General features: G+C 41.1%; 1 protein-coding gene across 3 annotated transcripts in view; it reads right to left on the bottom strand.

The window, feature by feature from the left end:
• Positions 1–16,933, bottom strand: part of OXR1 (oxidation resistance 1) — a 325,904-nt gene that overhangs the window by 88,737 nt on the left and 220,234 nt on the right. Inside the window, exon 1 of one of the 3 annotated variants that reach the window (XM_006892322.1) lies at positions 9,957–10,282. The exons of the other annotated variants lie outside the window; for them this stretch is intronic. Coding sequence (XP_006892384.1) covers positions 9,957–10,155 — 199 coding nt within the window. The 5' untranslated portion in view covers positions 10,156–10,282. Of the gene's footprint in view, positions 1–9,956; positions 10,283–16,933 lie in introns of those variants that run through there. 3 annotated transcript variants of the gene reach the window in all.

The following is a 16,933-nucleotide window of genomic DNA, read 5'->3' as shown; positions in this document are numbered from 1 at the left end:
ATATATCACAAAAATATCAAGTAGGGGGAGGGGTGGGCAGGGAGAAAAGTGCAACAACGAATGACTGGAAATCCAAAGTGTCTGTAAATTTTCATTAAAATGAATTAAAAAAAAAAACCCACAAAAGTTTCAAGTAAGTGAATTCTGTTAGTATGGAGCACCACAGTCTAGAGCCACAGAGCAGGGTCTACATCCACACCTCTCTGGTGGTTTGAATCCACCCATGTCTCCACAGGAAAGCGATGGTTAGTCTCCTCCTGTGCAACTCACAGCTTCAGAAACCAAGAGGGTCAGCTATGAGTCAGTGCCGACTCTAGGGCAATGAGTAAATTTTAATTATAATAACTATCCACTACTAACACATATCAACAGTTTCTAATTAACCAAAATACTACCGCTTTCAGCTTAAAGAATTTAAATTAGATTCAGACTTAATGTGTAACCACTCTAGTATGTCTAAATTCCTGGAACACAACTAATGCTTTAAAGATCAAATACACAAATTAGTCCTAAATAGAAAATACTCATACTATGACTTTAATAAATATCATTATTTTTGTATTTACTTCTAATCTCATGGCCAAAAGATTTACCCATTAAATAAAAGTAATGATTCTCTGTGGTACACTGAATTATTTAATATGATTTTCTAGCTATTGGCTTTGCCTTTCACAATATGACAGGGAAAAACTATTTATATTTGGGGTGTTTGTGGACCCACAAAGAGAATTAGATGTTTTGTAACCAGTAAAAATGAAGGAAGCCATGGTGCCCACTACAGATGTGTTTTTGATAGGAGCCGTCGAGTCAAGCCTCACCTATCCTGTGCCACCCTCATCATCTGATATTCTAGAGCCCACTGCTGGAGTCACTCTTTCAACCCACTTCATTGGGGGTCTTCCACTCTTTCCTTTACCCTCCACTTTTCCAAACATCATATCCTTTTCCAAGAAATAGACTCTCCTACCAACATGTCCAAGGTATGAGAGACAAAGCCTCACCATCCTTAACTCCAAGAAGCACTCTGGCTGTACCTTTTCCAAGACATATCTGTTCGCTCTTTTGACAACCCTTGGGGCCTTCAAACAAACCCCATAACTGTGAGTACTGTGAGTTCTGTAGAGTCACTGAAATGTGTCAGTGAACCTGTTAGTTTCCTGGAGTCATGCCTTACTTTATTGCAATCAACTTTGGGCTACTAATGCTCTTGATGGTTGGTCCCCTTTGTGGTGTTAATGGAGGTCAAACTCTGCTACCACACAGATGTTTTTATATTTTTAAAGTATCATTCCCAAACTATTATATTACCAGTAACTTAATAGGAATGTAAATTCTTGGGCCCTCAACCTAAAGATACCAAATCAGTATACAAAAGTACCAGAAACAGTTGTGAAATTAATTCTAGCTCATGGAAACCCAAGGAGCATCAGAGCAGAACTGTGCTCTGAAGGGTTTTCCATGGCTAATTTTTCAAAAGTAGACCTCCAGACCTTAGTTCTGAAGCTTCTGTGGGTACACTCAATCATAAATCTTTTAGTTAACAGCTGAATATTTAACAATTTATACCACTCAAGGACTCCAACCTGCACTAACTTACTGCTTTCAAGTTGATTCAAACTCACAGCAACTGCACTGGACAGAGCAGAATGGTTCCAGGAGGCTTCTATATAGATTCTATTTATCTGTACAGAAGGTGTAACATCATTCTAATACGGAGCATCTGAATACAACTGCTAAAAAAGGGTCCAAGAAGTCTTTAAAGAGATTCTCCTGGTTTCAAGATAAACTATTATGTAATTTCTCTAAAAAAATTCAGTTTGCAATTTCCAACCTTCCTCACAAATGCCATTTGGTTTTGCATTTTAACTTGGGCATTTTACTATCATTTTTCTAACTTTAAAGAAATTTCAATGATGATCCATCCTATTCTTCAGTTTACTTAATTCATTCCTAACTTGTTTTTAATTTAACAACTTACATGACAGGAATAATTCTCCATTTTCTTCACATTTTTTTTCCTCTCCATGTTTGGCATGACTTTAACTCACAGATATAATAAAGTAACATCCAAACAGATTCCTCACATATCTTATCTTTGACTAGCTCAGTTTCATCATATGGAAAAATGAGATTATACTACTAGGTGTAGTTACGTACTGTCAAATGGATTCTGACTCACAGCAACCCTAGGTACAACAGTTCTGAACCCTCCTCTATCCTGAGCCATTTCATCGTCTCTGTCATACCTACCCCCATTACCCTAGTCATTGAGTCAATCCACCTTATCCAGGGTCTTCCTCTCCTGTGCTGTTCCTGTCCTTCCCCCATTCCACACAAGATGTTCCTCTACTAGGACTGGTCCCTCCTTTCAGCATGTCCAAAGTATGTCAGACAGAGCTTCACAATTCTTGTCTCCAAGAAGCAGCCTGGTTTCACCCTAAGATGAACCTATCTGTTCTCTCAGCAGTACATCATACACTCAATACTCTTCTCCAGTACCACAGCTCAAAGGCAAGGATGACTATTCTATCATCCTTAGTCACTGCCCAGTTCTCTGATGCAGAGCAAGTAATTGCAAAGCCCATGGCCTGGATCATGCACATCTTGGTCTCTATAGACTGGCATCTTTGCTCTTCAGCACTCTGGAGAGGTCCCTGATAGCAGATTTTCCCAATGCAATTTATGTTTTGTTTTCCTGGATGCTGGTACCAAGAGTGTTAACTGTACAGGCAAGCAAGCTGACGCTGTTAGCAATCTCAATCACTTTACTGGCTGGCATGCTGCTTCTATCCAGCTTAGAGTTGTAATATCTGCTCCTTTAAGTGCACTCAGCAGGTATTATTAGACTTGTTGGTGCTGCTTTAATCATCATTTCATTTATCTCAACATATTTTCCCCCCAATTCAAGTAAAAAATGGTATGGATTTCATATAAGCATAATTATATGTGTTCCAACATGCAGATGGCACACCTTGCTTTCTAAAAGCGAGGAGGCCTTTAAATTCATCTCAATATCAAAATCTTCATCCACAGGCCAATAAGCAACATCATGAACAATGGAGAAAAGATTAAAACTGTCAATGAATTCATCTTATTTGGATCCACAAACAACATTCTTGGTACCCACAGTCTGAAGATTAGGAGACATAGAGCAACAGGAAAGTCTACTGTTTGGGACCTTTCCAAAGTCCTGATGTGCAATTATATAGATTTAAGTATAAGGTGCACCTGATTCAAGCCATGATCTTCCAATTACCTGAGAGCTGGACAATGACTAAGCATGACAGAAGAAGAAACGATGGCTTTGAACTGTGGTCTTGGAGAAGAGCACTGAACGGACTGCTGAAAGAACAAACAGGTACGTCTTGAGAAAGTTTGGCCAGTGCGCTCTAAGCTTAGAAACAAGGATGGTGAAACTTCCTAGCACATACTTTGGGCATATTATTAGGAGGGGGCTATTCCTTGGAAAGGACATCATACTTGGAAAGGATAAGTGTTAGCAAAGAACTGAAAGACTGTCAAGGAGATGGACTGACTTTGTGACTATAGCAATGGACTCGAGTACACCAGTGATGATGCAGATGGCGCGGATAGGGCAGGTTTCCGTTGATCACAGAGTTGCAGTAAGTCATACTCTATAGCACGTAACAACAGAGATAGCGTTGTTTACCTATTAGCAAGCTATTCAATCCAGTAAGACATCAAGGGGCAGAGGAGGATTAGACGGGAAAAATGGACAATTGTTTTTATCCCTTAATTTAACCCACAATCAGAAAAGTATGCATCAGGAGGAGGAAGGACAGTTTTTAAACATAGACCGTATTTCTAAATGTAACTCAGAAGAGGAACTGAGGGGTTGGGAGGAGTTTTAAACTGAACATGAGACTGGAATTTTAAAATGAAGGAACGGAGTCTTAAATAACTGAAAGATTCTATTTCAACTGCTTAAGCAGATGAAAAGAAAGTTTAAATAGGGCTAAGATGTAATGAAGGGATACTAGCACTAAGTAGGTTAAGAAGGCTGGCATAACACAGATAGGGCAGTTTGTGATTAGCAATTATATTAAAATAAGTTGAGACTCTTAAAAGTTAAGCCTAGCTACATTTATTTCTATATGATCATAAAAAATAAATACTTTCAAAGACTTCACCAGTGGACGCTAATAACTTCACCAAATAAGAACTGCTGTTGTTGTTGTTAAGTGCCAGTTAGTTGCAGGCAACTCATAGCGACCCTATGAACCAAAGACCTGAACACTTGTATAACTTTCATCCTTTTTCCAGGTTCACAGGATTTCCGGAGGCAAGCTATTTTGGAAGTGGATGCCACTCCTGCTTCCAAGCTTGTTCTAATTGGGGAACTTCACCAAACACTGTCCACCATAGGTAACCATCATTTCATTTGACACATCTGTGTCACAGTGTTCAGCATCACAGCAACCATGAGTTACATCTGTACAGCAAATGGACAGACCAATGTCATAATACCTAAAACAATGTTTGACCAAAAATAATTAAAACCAGGCCTGAGAGCCCAACTGAATTTAAGAACCAAAGCATGGTTCAAACTCCATGAGCTCTGTCATTTCAAATTGCTCCATAATCACCCATTCTCATTGTCTCTCACCACCCAAAAACACCCATTTGGGAGCATTCTGCGGCTTCTTCAATCTCCTCCTATTCTGATGCCACACGTTTCTTCAGAGAGTCTAACTTCTTGAAAGATTTGTCTACCATATAGACTGAGTACACATGAGGGAAGGATACATATATAAACAGAAGATGAACAAAGGTCTAAAGCCTTTCTATAACTATCATCATTTCTCCAAGTTTATAAGCTTTCCAGAGGCATGTAGTTTAGGAAGTGGATGCTAGTCCTGCTTCCAAACCTGAATCAATCTGGGAATTTCAACAAAGACTGCCCATGATGGGTAGCCAATTGTGGTGTTTGACACGCCTATGGCCCAGCTGTCCATCATCACAGCAACTCCGTTATTTCAGCAGAGCAAACAGACCTCTGCTGTACCACTAGAAAGAGTGTTCATCCAAAATCAATTAACATTTTAAACTCTAGGCTTTATTATTAGTGAACAATCTTGGAGAATATTTTTAAGAAAGCTTTTTTAAAAATAGGGAAAAAAAGTTAAACCACAGTTTAGCCTTTAAGTTGTAACAAGTATTGTTTCCTTTGTGATTTTTATTAACCAAAGCAAGAGCACAATAAACTCCTTAATATGTCGTGTCAAAGCTTCAATTTCTCTTTTTCCTATGGGAGATACATTAAATTCATCTTCTCAACGTCATTATGGAACATAAAATGATGAGCAAGATCACTAACAACAAGACATGGTACACAGCCAACCTACAAGTGTGGCAGCATCTGTACAAGACATACTGCTACAACACACAGGACTTGGAAAAGAATTGAAGGAAGAGTGACAGAAGGAAACTTAAACAGCTGTGGCACAATGGAGAAATTTGGGGTAGTCATAAAAAAAAGAGCAAAAGGAAATGCTTCAAGAGGACAGACAGATACTCATTCTGAAGGACACACATGCAAAGGTGTAACATAAGCATACCCTATGCCAAACCATGCTGGTAAGCAGCTGTGAAAAGTAAAGTGCTCTCTTTAAATTAAGGATTTGAACAATTTAAGCCTGTCCAGGCAAGATCAAGGAAATGAAATCTAACAGACTCAAAAGTCATAAAATAAGGGTATACCAGAATGATAGGGAGCTCTTAAGGCCTAGTGGATAAAGGGTTGCATTACCAATCCAAAGGCTAGTCGTATGAACCCCACAGATGCTCAAAAGTAGGATGGGGAGTCTCCTCTTGGGCAAACTATAACCTCTGAAAGCCCACTGGAGGGTCAGCTGTAAGCCGGTTCTGACTCTGTGGTACACAACAACAAATGAATGATAAACAGAAGGGGGAAAAAACCACAAATCTAATACCTGGAATAGGACACTTGGAAGAGGGGTAGAGAATAACCCTTTCAAAGAACCAGATGTAAAAACAGGATTATTGGCCAGACCACAGAGAGTGATTTACATACTAAGTAGCAAGGAGCTACTATCTTGGAGCTGGACAAGACTGTTTCTGACTATGCTGGTAGAGTTTTAGTGATCATATAATTAATGCACATGCTGACTTTTCTGAGAGAGACAAAGTTTCTACCAGGGCTCTTGTTTCAATAATTGCCTAGTCTACCTACATGTTACAAATTAGGGTCCAATCCCATTTCAGGTCAACAGCCAGGACTCAATCAGAAACATCTGATTGGACACCTTGTTTTAAGCAAAACCTACAAAAAGTAAATGAGGAAATGTTTATATTTTACTTAAATATATATGCCTTGTCAAGATTCAATTTGTAATTAAATTTATCTAACATTGACAGAGGATGATGGCATTAACTGCTGAGACACCTATTTCTTTAACTATCTTCAAAACTCCCCTTATAATGTCACAGACATATGTTTTGCCCCGCCCCACAAGTATTTCCTAATTATTCATACATTTCAGTGCTTATTTCCACAGAATTAAGAATCCAGGAGTTCCATTACAACTTATTTTATAAACAAGAAAACAAAAGACTACAGAGATCCGGTAACTTGTTCCAATTCTTTCCGCAAACTAATGTTAGGGTGTGTCTGTTCACTTGACAACAGTCATACTCCTACATCACAAAGCCTTAAAATTTTGTTAGAGATTTGAGGGTCTCATGAATATTTAAGAGAGCTTGTGGCATAATGGTTTAAACAGCTCACCAGCTAACCGAAACACCAGTGGTTTAAACCAATAGAGGGGCTTCATGGGAGAGAAAACTGGTGAGATCAGCACCCATAGTACTAATACAGGCCAGAAAAGGAGTAGTGACATTCAATCCTATAGTGCTGCTCTGAATTAGATTTAACTCAAGAATACAAAACATCATGAGTGTTAAAAGAACCTAGCTGACAAAGTTTGCAAACTGCTGACCTAAAAAGGTGCCAGTCTGGATCTACCCTCAGAAAAAAGGTCCAGTGATCTGCTTGTTAAAATTTAAACATCACTGCCATCAAGTTGACTAGATGCTCCTATGGAGCAGATTTATTTGGCAACAGATGAGTCAGACTCAATGGGAATCAACAAGAATCTGAATGTATGCCACTTTAAAAAATTCTTTCAACAGGTGAATTTGAACAGCATGGTGTAATAGGATGCCCTGGTGCCCTAATGGATAAATAGCTGTGGTGCCAACTCAAAGGCAGGTGTTCAAAATCCTTCACCTGCTCTGGGGGAGAAAGATGGGAAATCTCTTTCTCAAATTAAAGCCTCTGAAAACCCACTAGAGAATCAGCTATGAGTTGGTTCCAATTTAAGGACACATAACAACAGCAACAACAACTCTAAAGTACGCAGAATATCAGATATAACTATGCTTAGTTATTTTTAAATGAATTAATTCAATGTATGCATTTGAGAACACTATAATACTGAATCTCATAATATTCATTAAAATGTTGTTGTCATCGAGTCAAGCATGACTCACAGCAACTCTATAAACAAAAGACTCGAAACCCTTTCTATTAATTATTGTCTTTTCTCCAAGCAAAATGACAGAAGATTGCTATACAATTTAGAAGAATGTTCCTCCAAAATATAACAACACTAGTCTCACTTGACACAGGTATGCCTATGAAAATTCTATTAACTTGGAGAAGCTTATAGAAAGGCATTAGGTCTTTTGTTCATAGAGTCACCATGAGTCGTGCTCAACTCAACATCAACCAACAAGTCTCACTCAGCAATAATAGTTAAGTGCCATCAAGTCAAATACAACTCACAGCAACACTATGAACAAGAGACCTAAACCCTGTTCTATAATGAACATTATTTCATTATGTTCATAGTTTCCAGAGGCATATGGTTTAGGAACAGATGTCACTCCTGCTTCCAAATCTGAACCAATCTGGGAACTCCTCCAAACACTGTCCTTGATGGGTAACCATTATGGTGTTTGACACGCCTATGGCATGGTGTTCAGCATCACAGCAACTCCAAGTTACTTCACGACAGCAGACAAATGACTGCTATACCACTTAAAAGAATGTTCATTCCAAAATGAAATCATCTGGCCCAAGAGTCACAGGCCAGAGGGCCTTAAAGTATTTTTAAAGACAGGTAAGTCCAACAAATACTGGCTGACTGTAAACCAAGCAGACCCTCCACCCTTGGGTCATTGTTAGCTAAAATTGGGCAAGTTCAGTGAGCTGACACCCACTTGTGGAAGAACTCCCCCCAAAAAAACACCCCACAACCCAACACCAACCACCCGTCCATCAGGAGGGCCCAGGCTCTGGAAAAGGACCTCAAGCTTGGTAAAACAGAGAGTGAGAAAAAAAAAAAAAGAAACAAAACAGGACACTCTTCAAAGAAATGGACTGCTACAAATGGTTCACACATAGTGACAGTCGTGAGAATGACACAGAACCGGGAAGAATTCAGATCCCATGTACACATGTCACTATCAGTCAGAATCAGCCACAGGCCACCTAACATCAAAAACACTGGCAACAGTAATTTGGCCTATTTTACCTTAATTTTTGAGAATTTTCCATCTACCTAGAAACTGGTCACATAGTAAGGGCTTTCAATTACACAACTGAAAACAAACCTACAAAACCATAAGCCTTGGTTCAAATATCTTATGGTTCCAATGCTTATCCATGGTCCCACCTTTAAGAGGATTCTGTATCTAGTTAACGTTCCCTTTGATAAAAAAAAAGAAACTATGCTTTCCACTTTGCAGTGAAGAATTCTAAACACACAGTTCTCCACATACAGTGAGCAAAAATTACTAAAACGTTCTGACAACTAAGGAACTCGGCTGAACAACTTCCCTCATCCAGCTGTGGGAGCCATTCAAAGGTGAGATTTTAATATTCAAATGTCTTCAAAACTTAAATTACACATGGATCAACAGATTATTTTATCAACTGAGAGGATATAAGCTTTTGGTTAATCTTTAGTATAAATATATATATATATACACACACACACACTCTCACACACTCTCTCTCTCTCTCTCTCTCTCTTTCTCTCTCTCTCTCATTTCCCCAATACAGAGTGCAGTAACAAAGATTAAAAGTATAAATACATGCTCAGGCCTGCCACTACTTCTAGGAGAAAACAATACAAGAAACGTCACTATACGTGTTACACTCATATCTTTTGTATTCAGCAAGCACCTTAAAAAGGAAAAAGAAAAATCCGTTAACATATCAGCAACACGTTTATTTAAAAAGAAATAATAAAATAAAAACGTAGAAAGACAATTATTAAAAATAATCAGTACAAAAAAAAGAGGAAAAGTTTCAGTCGGAGACAATAAAAATAATCAGCACGAAAAAAAGAGGAAAAGTTTCAGGCGCAGACAATTAATAAAAACAATCACTACAAAAAAAGAGGAAAAGTGTCAGTCGCCGCCAGCTGAAGACAGTGCACGACGCGAAAATCAACTAGAAGCAAAGGTAAGTCAAGAATTTCTTTTCCGAAGAATTATTTAGATTGACTTCTCAGAAGTAAAGAAGCTCTAATCGTTGGCAAGTTGCAGACAGATTGCCCGAAGCCCCCTCGCAGCAAGGCGCTGTCATAATGGTCCCGGGGCCACAGATGTCACAATCGGGCAGGGTCCACGCGGCGGGGAGAAGGGGCAGCGGCAGTCGGACCCCAGCACTTGGCGGGACCAGCAGAGGGGAGCGGAGGCGCAGAAGCAGGAAGAGCCGGGCAGGAAGCGCGCGGGCGCTGACAGCTGCCGGCCCTGCGTGCCCCTGGCCGGGGCAGCCCTGCCCCACGGCCCCGACCGGCCAGCAGGACCCCGGGCCGGCGACCCTCACCCTCCCGGCCGCGCACCCCGACCCCGCGCCTCCCCCAGCCCTGCAGCCCGCGCGCGGGAGGGAAAGGTGGGCTCACCAGGTCCCTCCGGGCTGGTCGGCGCCGGGGGCCGGTGGGGCGGAGAAGCGCGCCCAGGGTCCCCCGGGCCGGGCTCCCTCAGGTAATCCTCGAAGCGCACCTGCCGGGCTTCGCCGCCGCCCCCGAGCCCCCACAGGCGGTTGGCCGTGCCCCGCAGGAGACGGCCGCCTTTCCCCGTGAACGTGGTCAGGTACTCCATGCTGTCGCCGGGCAAGGCCGCAGGGCGGGCAGCTGAGGAGGACGGCCAGTGCCTCGACAGCAGCGGCCGCAAAGTGCGCTCCCGCCTGCAGGTCCGACCCGAGCCGGGGGCGGTGGCTCCGCGCCTCACAGGAAGGGGGAGGGGAAGGGGCGTCCTGCGCAGGGCTCGGGCCGGACCATCTGGAAACTCCGTGTCGGGGGGGAGCGGCAGCCAGACAAAACTTTTTAAAAAGTTTTTTCTCTTTGCTTCCCAGCTTGATATCAGTAAGAACTGAGTGTTTAAACGACATGCATTCTGACTGGTGTGGACGCAAGTTCAAAAAGAGAAGAGGGTCCGTAAGGAACTGGGACGCAGCTCTGGCCTCCCCCCCTACACTCACTGTAATGGATCAGGCTGACCCCGCCCTGCCGCCCGGCCCCGCCCCGTCCCGAACCCGACCGGACAGTCCAGACCGGTGGGGCTGCGCGGAAAGGTTGAGCTGGGCTGCAGGGCACAGTGAGAAAGTAACGCAGCCCTTGCTGGAACTTGTAAGGCGTTCAAGAACCTGTAAGGTGTTTGTAAAGAACAGTCTCAGAAAGTTTCTTGGCGTGTACAGGAAGGGGGTGGGGTGGGTGCATAATCTGCATAAAACTTGAGCAGTTTTATTCTTAAGGAGGAGGAGGGTCGGGCTAGAGTAAACCTAAGACTACAATTACGCTTAAAACAGAACCTAACTCAGATACAAATGCTGCGTATTAGCGCATCTTTGTAAATGCATTAATAGCTATATATAAAGTTTGGTGTGGCATTTTAAACTTATCGTTAAGTTGTGTTATGTGCCCTGGAGTCGCTTGTGGGGTGCAACAGCCCTATACCCTGCTCTGTCTTGTGCCAATTTTATTGAATCTGGCACACCTACCCCCATTACTCCAGTCACTGAATCAATCCATCTCATTGAGGGTCTTCCTATCTTGCACAGACCCTCCACCCTCCAAACCATGACGTCCAGATTATGTCAGACTGAGCTTCAGAATCCTTGCCTCCAAGGAGCAGTCTCGTGTTACCCTCTCTAGGACAAACCTGTTCATTCAAAGTGTATTCAATACTCTTCTCCAGCACCACAGCTCCAAGGCATCAATTCTCCTATCATCCCTAGTCATTGTCTAGCTTTCTGATGTATATAGCAAGTAATTGCAAAGACCATGGTCAGAATCAGGCGCACCTTGTCTCCAGACTGACACCGTTGCTCTTCAGTACTTTGGAGAGGTCTCTGACAGCAGACTTGCCCATACTCTTTGAATCAAGTGCTCTTAAGACTAAGTACAGGCTCTCAGTGTGCAGGGGCAGCACAACATCCAGCAGCAGTCAAGAAATCAAAAGATGTCTTGCATGGGGAAAACCAGCTGGCAAGGACCTCTTTAGAGTGGTAAAAGCACTAAGATGTCAGTTGAAAGATTAAGATGCACCTAAAATAAGCTGTAGGGAGCTCTAGTGGCTTTGTGGTTAAGAGGGACACTGCCCGCCGAAAGGCACATGGTGCTAATCTGGTTCAAATTCACCAGCTGCTTCACAGCAGACAGACAGACAATCTATTCCCTTGTCATTTAGTGCCTCTGAAACTATTGGAGGATCAACTATGTGTGGCTTCCGACTGAATGGTACACAACAACAAGGTAAGCCATTGTATTGTCATTTGCTTCCTACTCAATGAAAAGTTGGGCAAAGAATAGGAAAACTGAAGCAGCACAATGACTTTGAATTTCAGTGTTGGAAATCAGAATTGAATGTACCATGGACTGCCAAGAGAACAAAGGAATCCTTTTGAAGGAAGTGCAACCAGGTGCTCTTTAGAAGTGACACATGTTGTCTGGAGGAACCATTCACTATGCAGGAGCCATGATCATGTAGGACCCATTCATCATGCTTAGGAACAGAGATTCAGAAAAAGGAAGACTCGAGAAATGAACTGACACCATGGCCACAATGGACTGGAGCGTAACAAAGTTCATGCAGATGGCGCAGCACAGAGCACAGGATTCAGATTGGTGGCCTAGTGGTAAGAAACTGTGCTATAATCCTAAAGACACATGGTTCAAATCCACAAGCTGCTCTGTGGGAGAAGGATCAGCAATTCCTCCTGTGTGATTAACTTCCTCTGTAAATTCACTGAAGGGTCAGTTATGCATTAGCTCCAACTCAGCAGTATGCAACAACAACCTTCTTTCTTTACACAGGGATGAACAATGACTTTGACAGATATCTACTACCCAATTCTTTCCCTGTGAATTCTGGTTATTTTTCTCATCACTTTATAGCTTTTAGTTACCCACATTGAAATGAATCCTCTTTCTTGAAATCATGCATTGAAATGAATGCATTTGAAGAAACAGGGTGAATTAATAGCTTAGAAAATTGAAGAGCTAAATGCAAATGATGAAATTTACTTTTTTGGCAAACCACTAAAGATTAACCCTCACCCTTTTCCAGCTTAAATTGTTAATATAGAACTCTCTATACCTGACAGTAAAACACTGTACTGCCAACTAGAAAGGCTGGATGTTTGGACTCACCCAACAGCTTTGTGGTAGAAAATCAGACCCTCTATTCCTAACTGTAGCCTACTGGGCAGTTCTGCCCTGTCCTAGAGAGTCTCTGTGAGCAAAAATGAACCTTATATTTTGTAAGAACAAAAACAATAGATCAGAAAACTTCAACATCAGAAGAACAATGCTGAACATAAGGGCTGTAACCCAAGATGATGTGGGAAAAGACTAGGGGAGTCTAAATGCCCAGGAGACTGCTCTTGGGGAAAACCTTACGACAGACTTCTTTATGTGCCTTCTAGAGAACTATTTGGTAGAAGGTGGCTGAAACATCACTGTTCTCACATTCATAACTCTACTATGTTGATGCACCTTCTCCAAGATCCACAAACCACAGGCCCTCAAATAGGAGCACTTTTCTTTTTCTTGCTGTGTCCCTTCATAATCTGCATAGTAAAATTCATGTTATTGCTGTTATGTGCTTTCTAGTTGTAATCAACCCAGAGCTAACTCTCCAGCAGGTTTTCAGAGGCTGTAAATCACACTGGGGGATCAACCCCGTCTTCCTCGAACAGCTGGTGGATTCATACCACCCGCCTTTGGGTTGAGAGTGAAACTCGCTAGGCCACCAGACCTTCCTTTTCCATTCTGATTTGTTCCTCTTCTAGGAACAAATCAGAAAAATGGGACAGGAATGGTCGTACAACATGAAAAATTAACAAATTATTGAACTGGTATATGTTTTACTATGTATGTTTTGAAAACAATAATAAATTACAAATTTAAGAGGTAAAAAGAAATCAAAGGACCATAGATGGTTGGGATTATCTATGCACTCTCAATTTTTAAAAATTTATGTCTTTAAATATATGCATACTAAATGACCCAAGAAGCATTGAAAGAAGAGGGAAAGAGTATATAGAGTCATTGTACCAAAAGGAATTGGCAGGCACAGAAGAATTTCATGAAATAGTGTCTAAGCAAGAGCCTGTGGTGATTAAGGAAGGAGTTCAGGCTGCTGTCGAAGAATTGGCAAAAAACAAGACTCCAGGAATTGACAGCATACCAACTGATATATTTCAACAAACAGATGCTGCCCTGGATGTGCTCACCATGTTGTGCCAAGAAATCTGGAGGATAACCACCTGGTCAACTGATTGGAAGAGATTTATATTTGTTCTCATTCCAAAGAAAGGTGACCTAACAGAGTGTGGAAGTTATCAAACAATATCATTAATATTACATAAAAGCAAGATTCTGCTGAAGATTATCCAAAAATGACTGGAACAGGACATCAGCAGAGAACTGCCTGAAGTGCAGGCTGGGTATAGAAGAGGCCATGATATCAGGGATATTATAGCTAATGTTAGATGGATCTTGTCTGAAAGCAGGGAGTACCAGAGGAATGTCTGTCTGTTTATTGTCTATGCAAAGGCATCTGACTTTGTGGAACACAACAAACTATGGCTGATTCTGAGAAGAATGGGAATCCCAGAACACTTGATTGTGCTAATGAGAAACGTATACTTGGACCAGGAGGCAGTTATAAGAACAGAGCAAGGAAACACCATATGGTTCAAAATTGAGAAGGGTGTACGCCAGGAATGTGTCCTATCTCCATACCTTTCCAACCTATATGCAGAACAAATTATCTGGGCTCTATGAGGAGAAATGTGGCATCGGGATTGGAGGAAGACTCATCAACTATCTGAGTTATGCAAATGACACAACCCTGATTGCTAAAACTGAGGAGGATATGAACCAGCCACTTGCTGCAGAAGGTCAAGGACTGCAGCCTTCAATATGGATTGAAGCTCAACACTAACAAAACAAATCACTGGGCCGATTGAGAGAATATTATTGAAGTGCTATGAGAGAAGACATCATTGTGTTGTTCTTAACTCTGGTCTTTTATCAATAAGCATGGTAGCTCTGGGCTTTGGGTAGATGCTTTTTATTAGGTTAGATGCTAACTGAAGCACACCTGTTTTAATCCAACTCCACTCTGTGAGAGAAACAAGGAGATTTTCCTCCCATGAATATTTATAGCCTTGAAAATCTGATGAGGTTGCTAAGAATCAGGACTGACTCCACAGCAGAGTGTTTGGATTTGGTTTTATTAGGTTAAAAAATTTTTCCATTCTATTCCTAACTTCTTTGTGGGCTTTGACTATGGATGTATACTGGATTTTGTCAAATGCATTCTCTGTGGTCTATTGAGATAATATTTTTATTTCTGCCTTTTATTGAGATTATTTAGTTTTGTATCAGTTATCAATTATATTTGATATTTATACATCAAACATACAATGGACTGCCAAGAGAACAAATAGGTCTGTCCTGGAGAGGGTGAATGAAGGCTGCTCCTTGGAGGCAAGGATTTTTAAGTTCCATCTCACATACTTTGGGCATGTCACCAGGAGGGAGCAGTCCTAGGAGAAGGACATCATGCTTGGAAGGGTGAAGGGACAGAACAGGAGAGGAAGACCCTGGATGAGATGGATTAATTTAGTGACTGAGGTAATGAGGGTAAGTGTGGGAAACAAATTGACCCAATATAGAGCAGGGCTCAGAGCTGTTGTACATAGGATTGCTATGAGTCACAAGTGACTCGACAGCATATAACAACACCATCAAACCAATCTTGCATTCCTGGAATAAATCTCACTTGATGGTGGTTTATTATGTTGGCTTTTTAAAATTGGTAACTGATTGTGTTTGTTGGTATTTTGTTGAGGATTCTTGTGTCCATATTCATTGGTCCATAGTTTTCTTCTTCTAAGATTTTGTCATTATTTGGTATTAGGGTAAAACTGACCTTACAGGAAGAGTTGGAAGCAATCTTACTTTCTAATGTTTTCTAGAAGAATGTGGAAAATATACTGTTTTTACCTATCAAGTTGGCTAAGGTCAAACGTTTTGTTAAAACAGGTAGAAACTACCACTTATACATATAAGTAATAGTAGTGATGAAGAGTGGTACAAATTCAAGATAGCGAGAAAAATCAGTCAACATGTTTAAAGTTCATGCCCTTGACCCACCAACTTCACTTCTTGTCATCTATCCAATTATATACTACAAATAGGAAATAATGTACTTTATTATTTATGATCATAAAATATGAAAAACAACCATAAGATTAACTATCTATCTATCTAGTAAAATATTTAAATATGTATCTAAATCTGCTGTCAAGGACCTCTCCAGAGTGTTAAAGAGCAAAGATGTCAGTTTAAAGACTAAGGTGTACCTGATCCAAGCTCTGGTCTTCTCAATTGCTTGCTATGCATCTGAGAGCTGGACAGTGAATAAAGTTGATAGAAAAAGAATCAATGTCTTTAAGTGTGGTTCTGGAGAATAGTGGACTGCCAAGAGAACACCGAGTCTGTCTTGGAAATGGTGAAATCAGGTTGCTCCTTGGAGGCAAAGATTTGTAGACACCATCTCACATATTTTTGGCATATTGTCAAGAAGTGTCAGTCCTTAGAGAAGGACATCATGCTTGCAAGGGTCAAAGATCAGAAACACATGAAACACTGTCAGTGAGATGGCTTGACACAGTGACTGTGGAAATGGGGTCAGGTATGACAGATAATGAGGCTGGCTCAGAACAGGGCAGGGTTCAGAGGTGTTGTTCATAGGGTCGCTATGAGTCATAATTGACTTGATGGGACATAACAACTGCTCTCAAGTTAATTCCTTCTCATAAGGTTTCCAAGGCTGTAAATCTCAAAGGAGAAGACTGATCATCTTTCTCCCATGTAGCGGCAGCTTGTTGCTTCCAGCCACTGATCTTTCAGTAAGCAAACTAACATGTAAAGTGCTGTGTTACCAGAGCTCATGGACATGTGTATGTACTGTAATATTATTCAGTCATTAAGAACAATTAGACGAAAAAAATACTAGCATAGTCAGTACAAAAGAAACATGAATGTCAACATCCATGACCCTGAAAATTTAGAGACTATGAGCTTAGGCATTCTTTGAACCTGCAGCAAAATTTGCCTTTCAACCAAACCTAGGCCTATAGGTAGCCAAGTAACAAAAGGGAGGTACTCAAGTCTTTCGAATAACCAATCATAAACGTCAAAAGAGCAGCATTTGCCCAAAGGTAAAGCCCAGAATGCAGAGAAGGGTAGGAAAGAAGGACTCAAAGACAAATAATATATATTCTTTGAGATTATGACAATTAGTTCTTGGCTTAATTAATTACGGAAGAATCCTTAGGATCTATATTTAAGAGGAGAGCACTGTG

The sequence above is a fragment of the Elephantulus edwardii genome, unplaced genomic scaffold (assembly GCF_000299155.1).
Source record: "Elephantulus edwardii isolate Elephantulus edwardi_28Jun2011 unplaced genomic scaffold, EleEdw1.0 scaffold00114, whole genome shotgun sequence".
NCBI lineage: Eukaryota > Metazoa > Chordata > Mammalia > Macroscelidea > Macroscelididae > Elephantulus > Elephantulus edwardii.
This window is presented reverse-complemented; position numbering and strand designations above follow the sequence as displayed.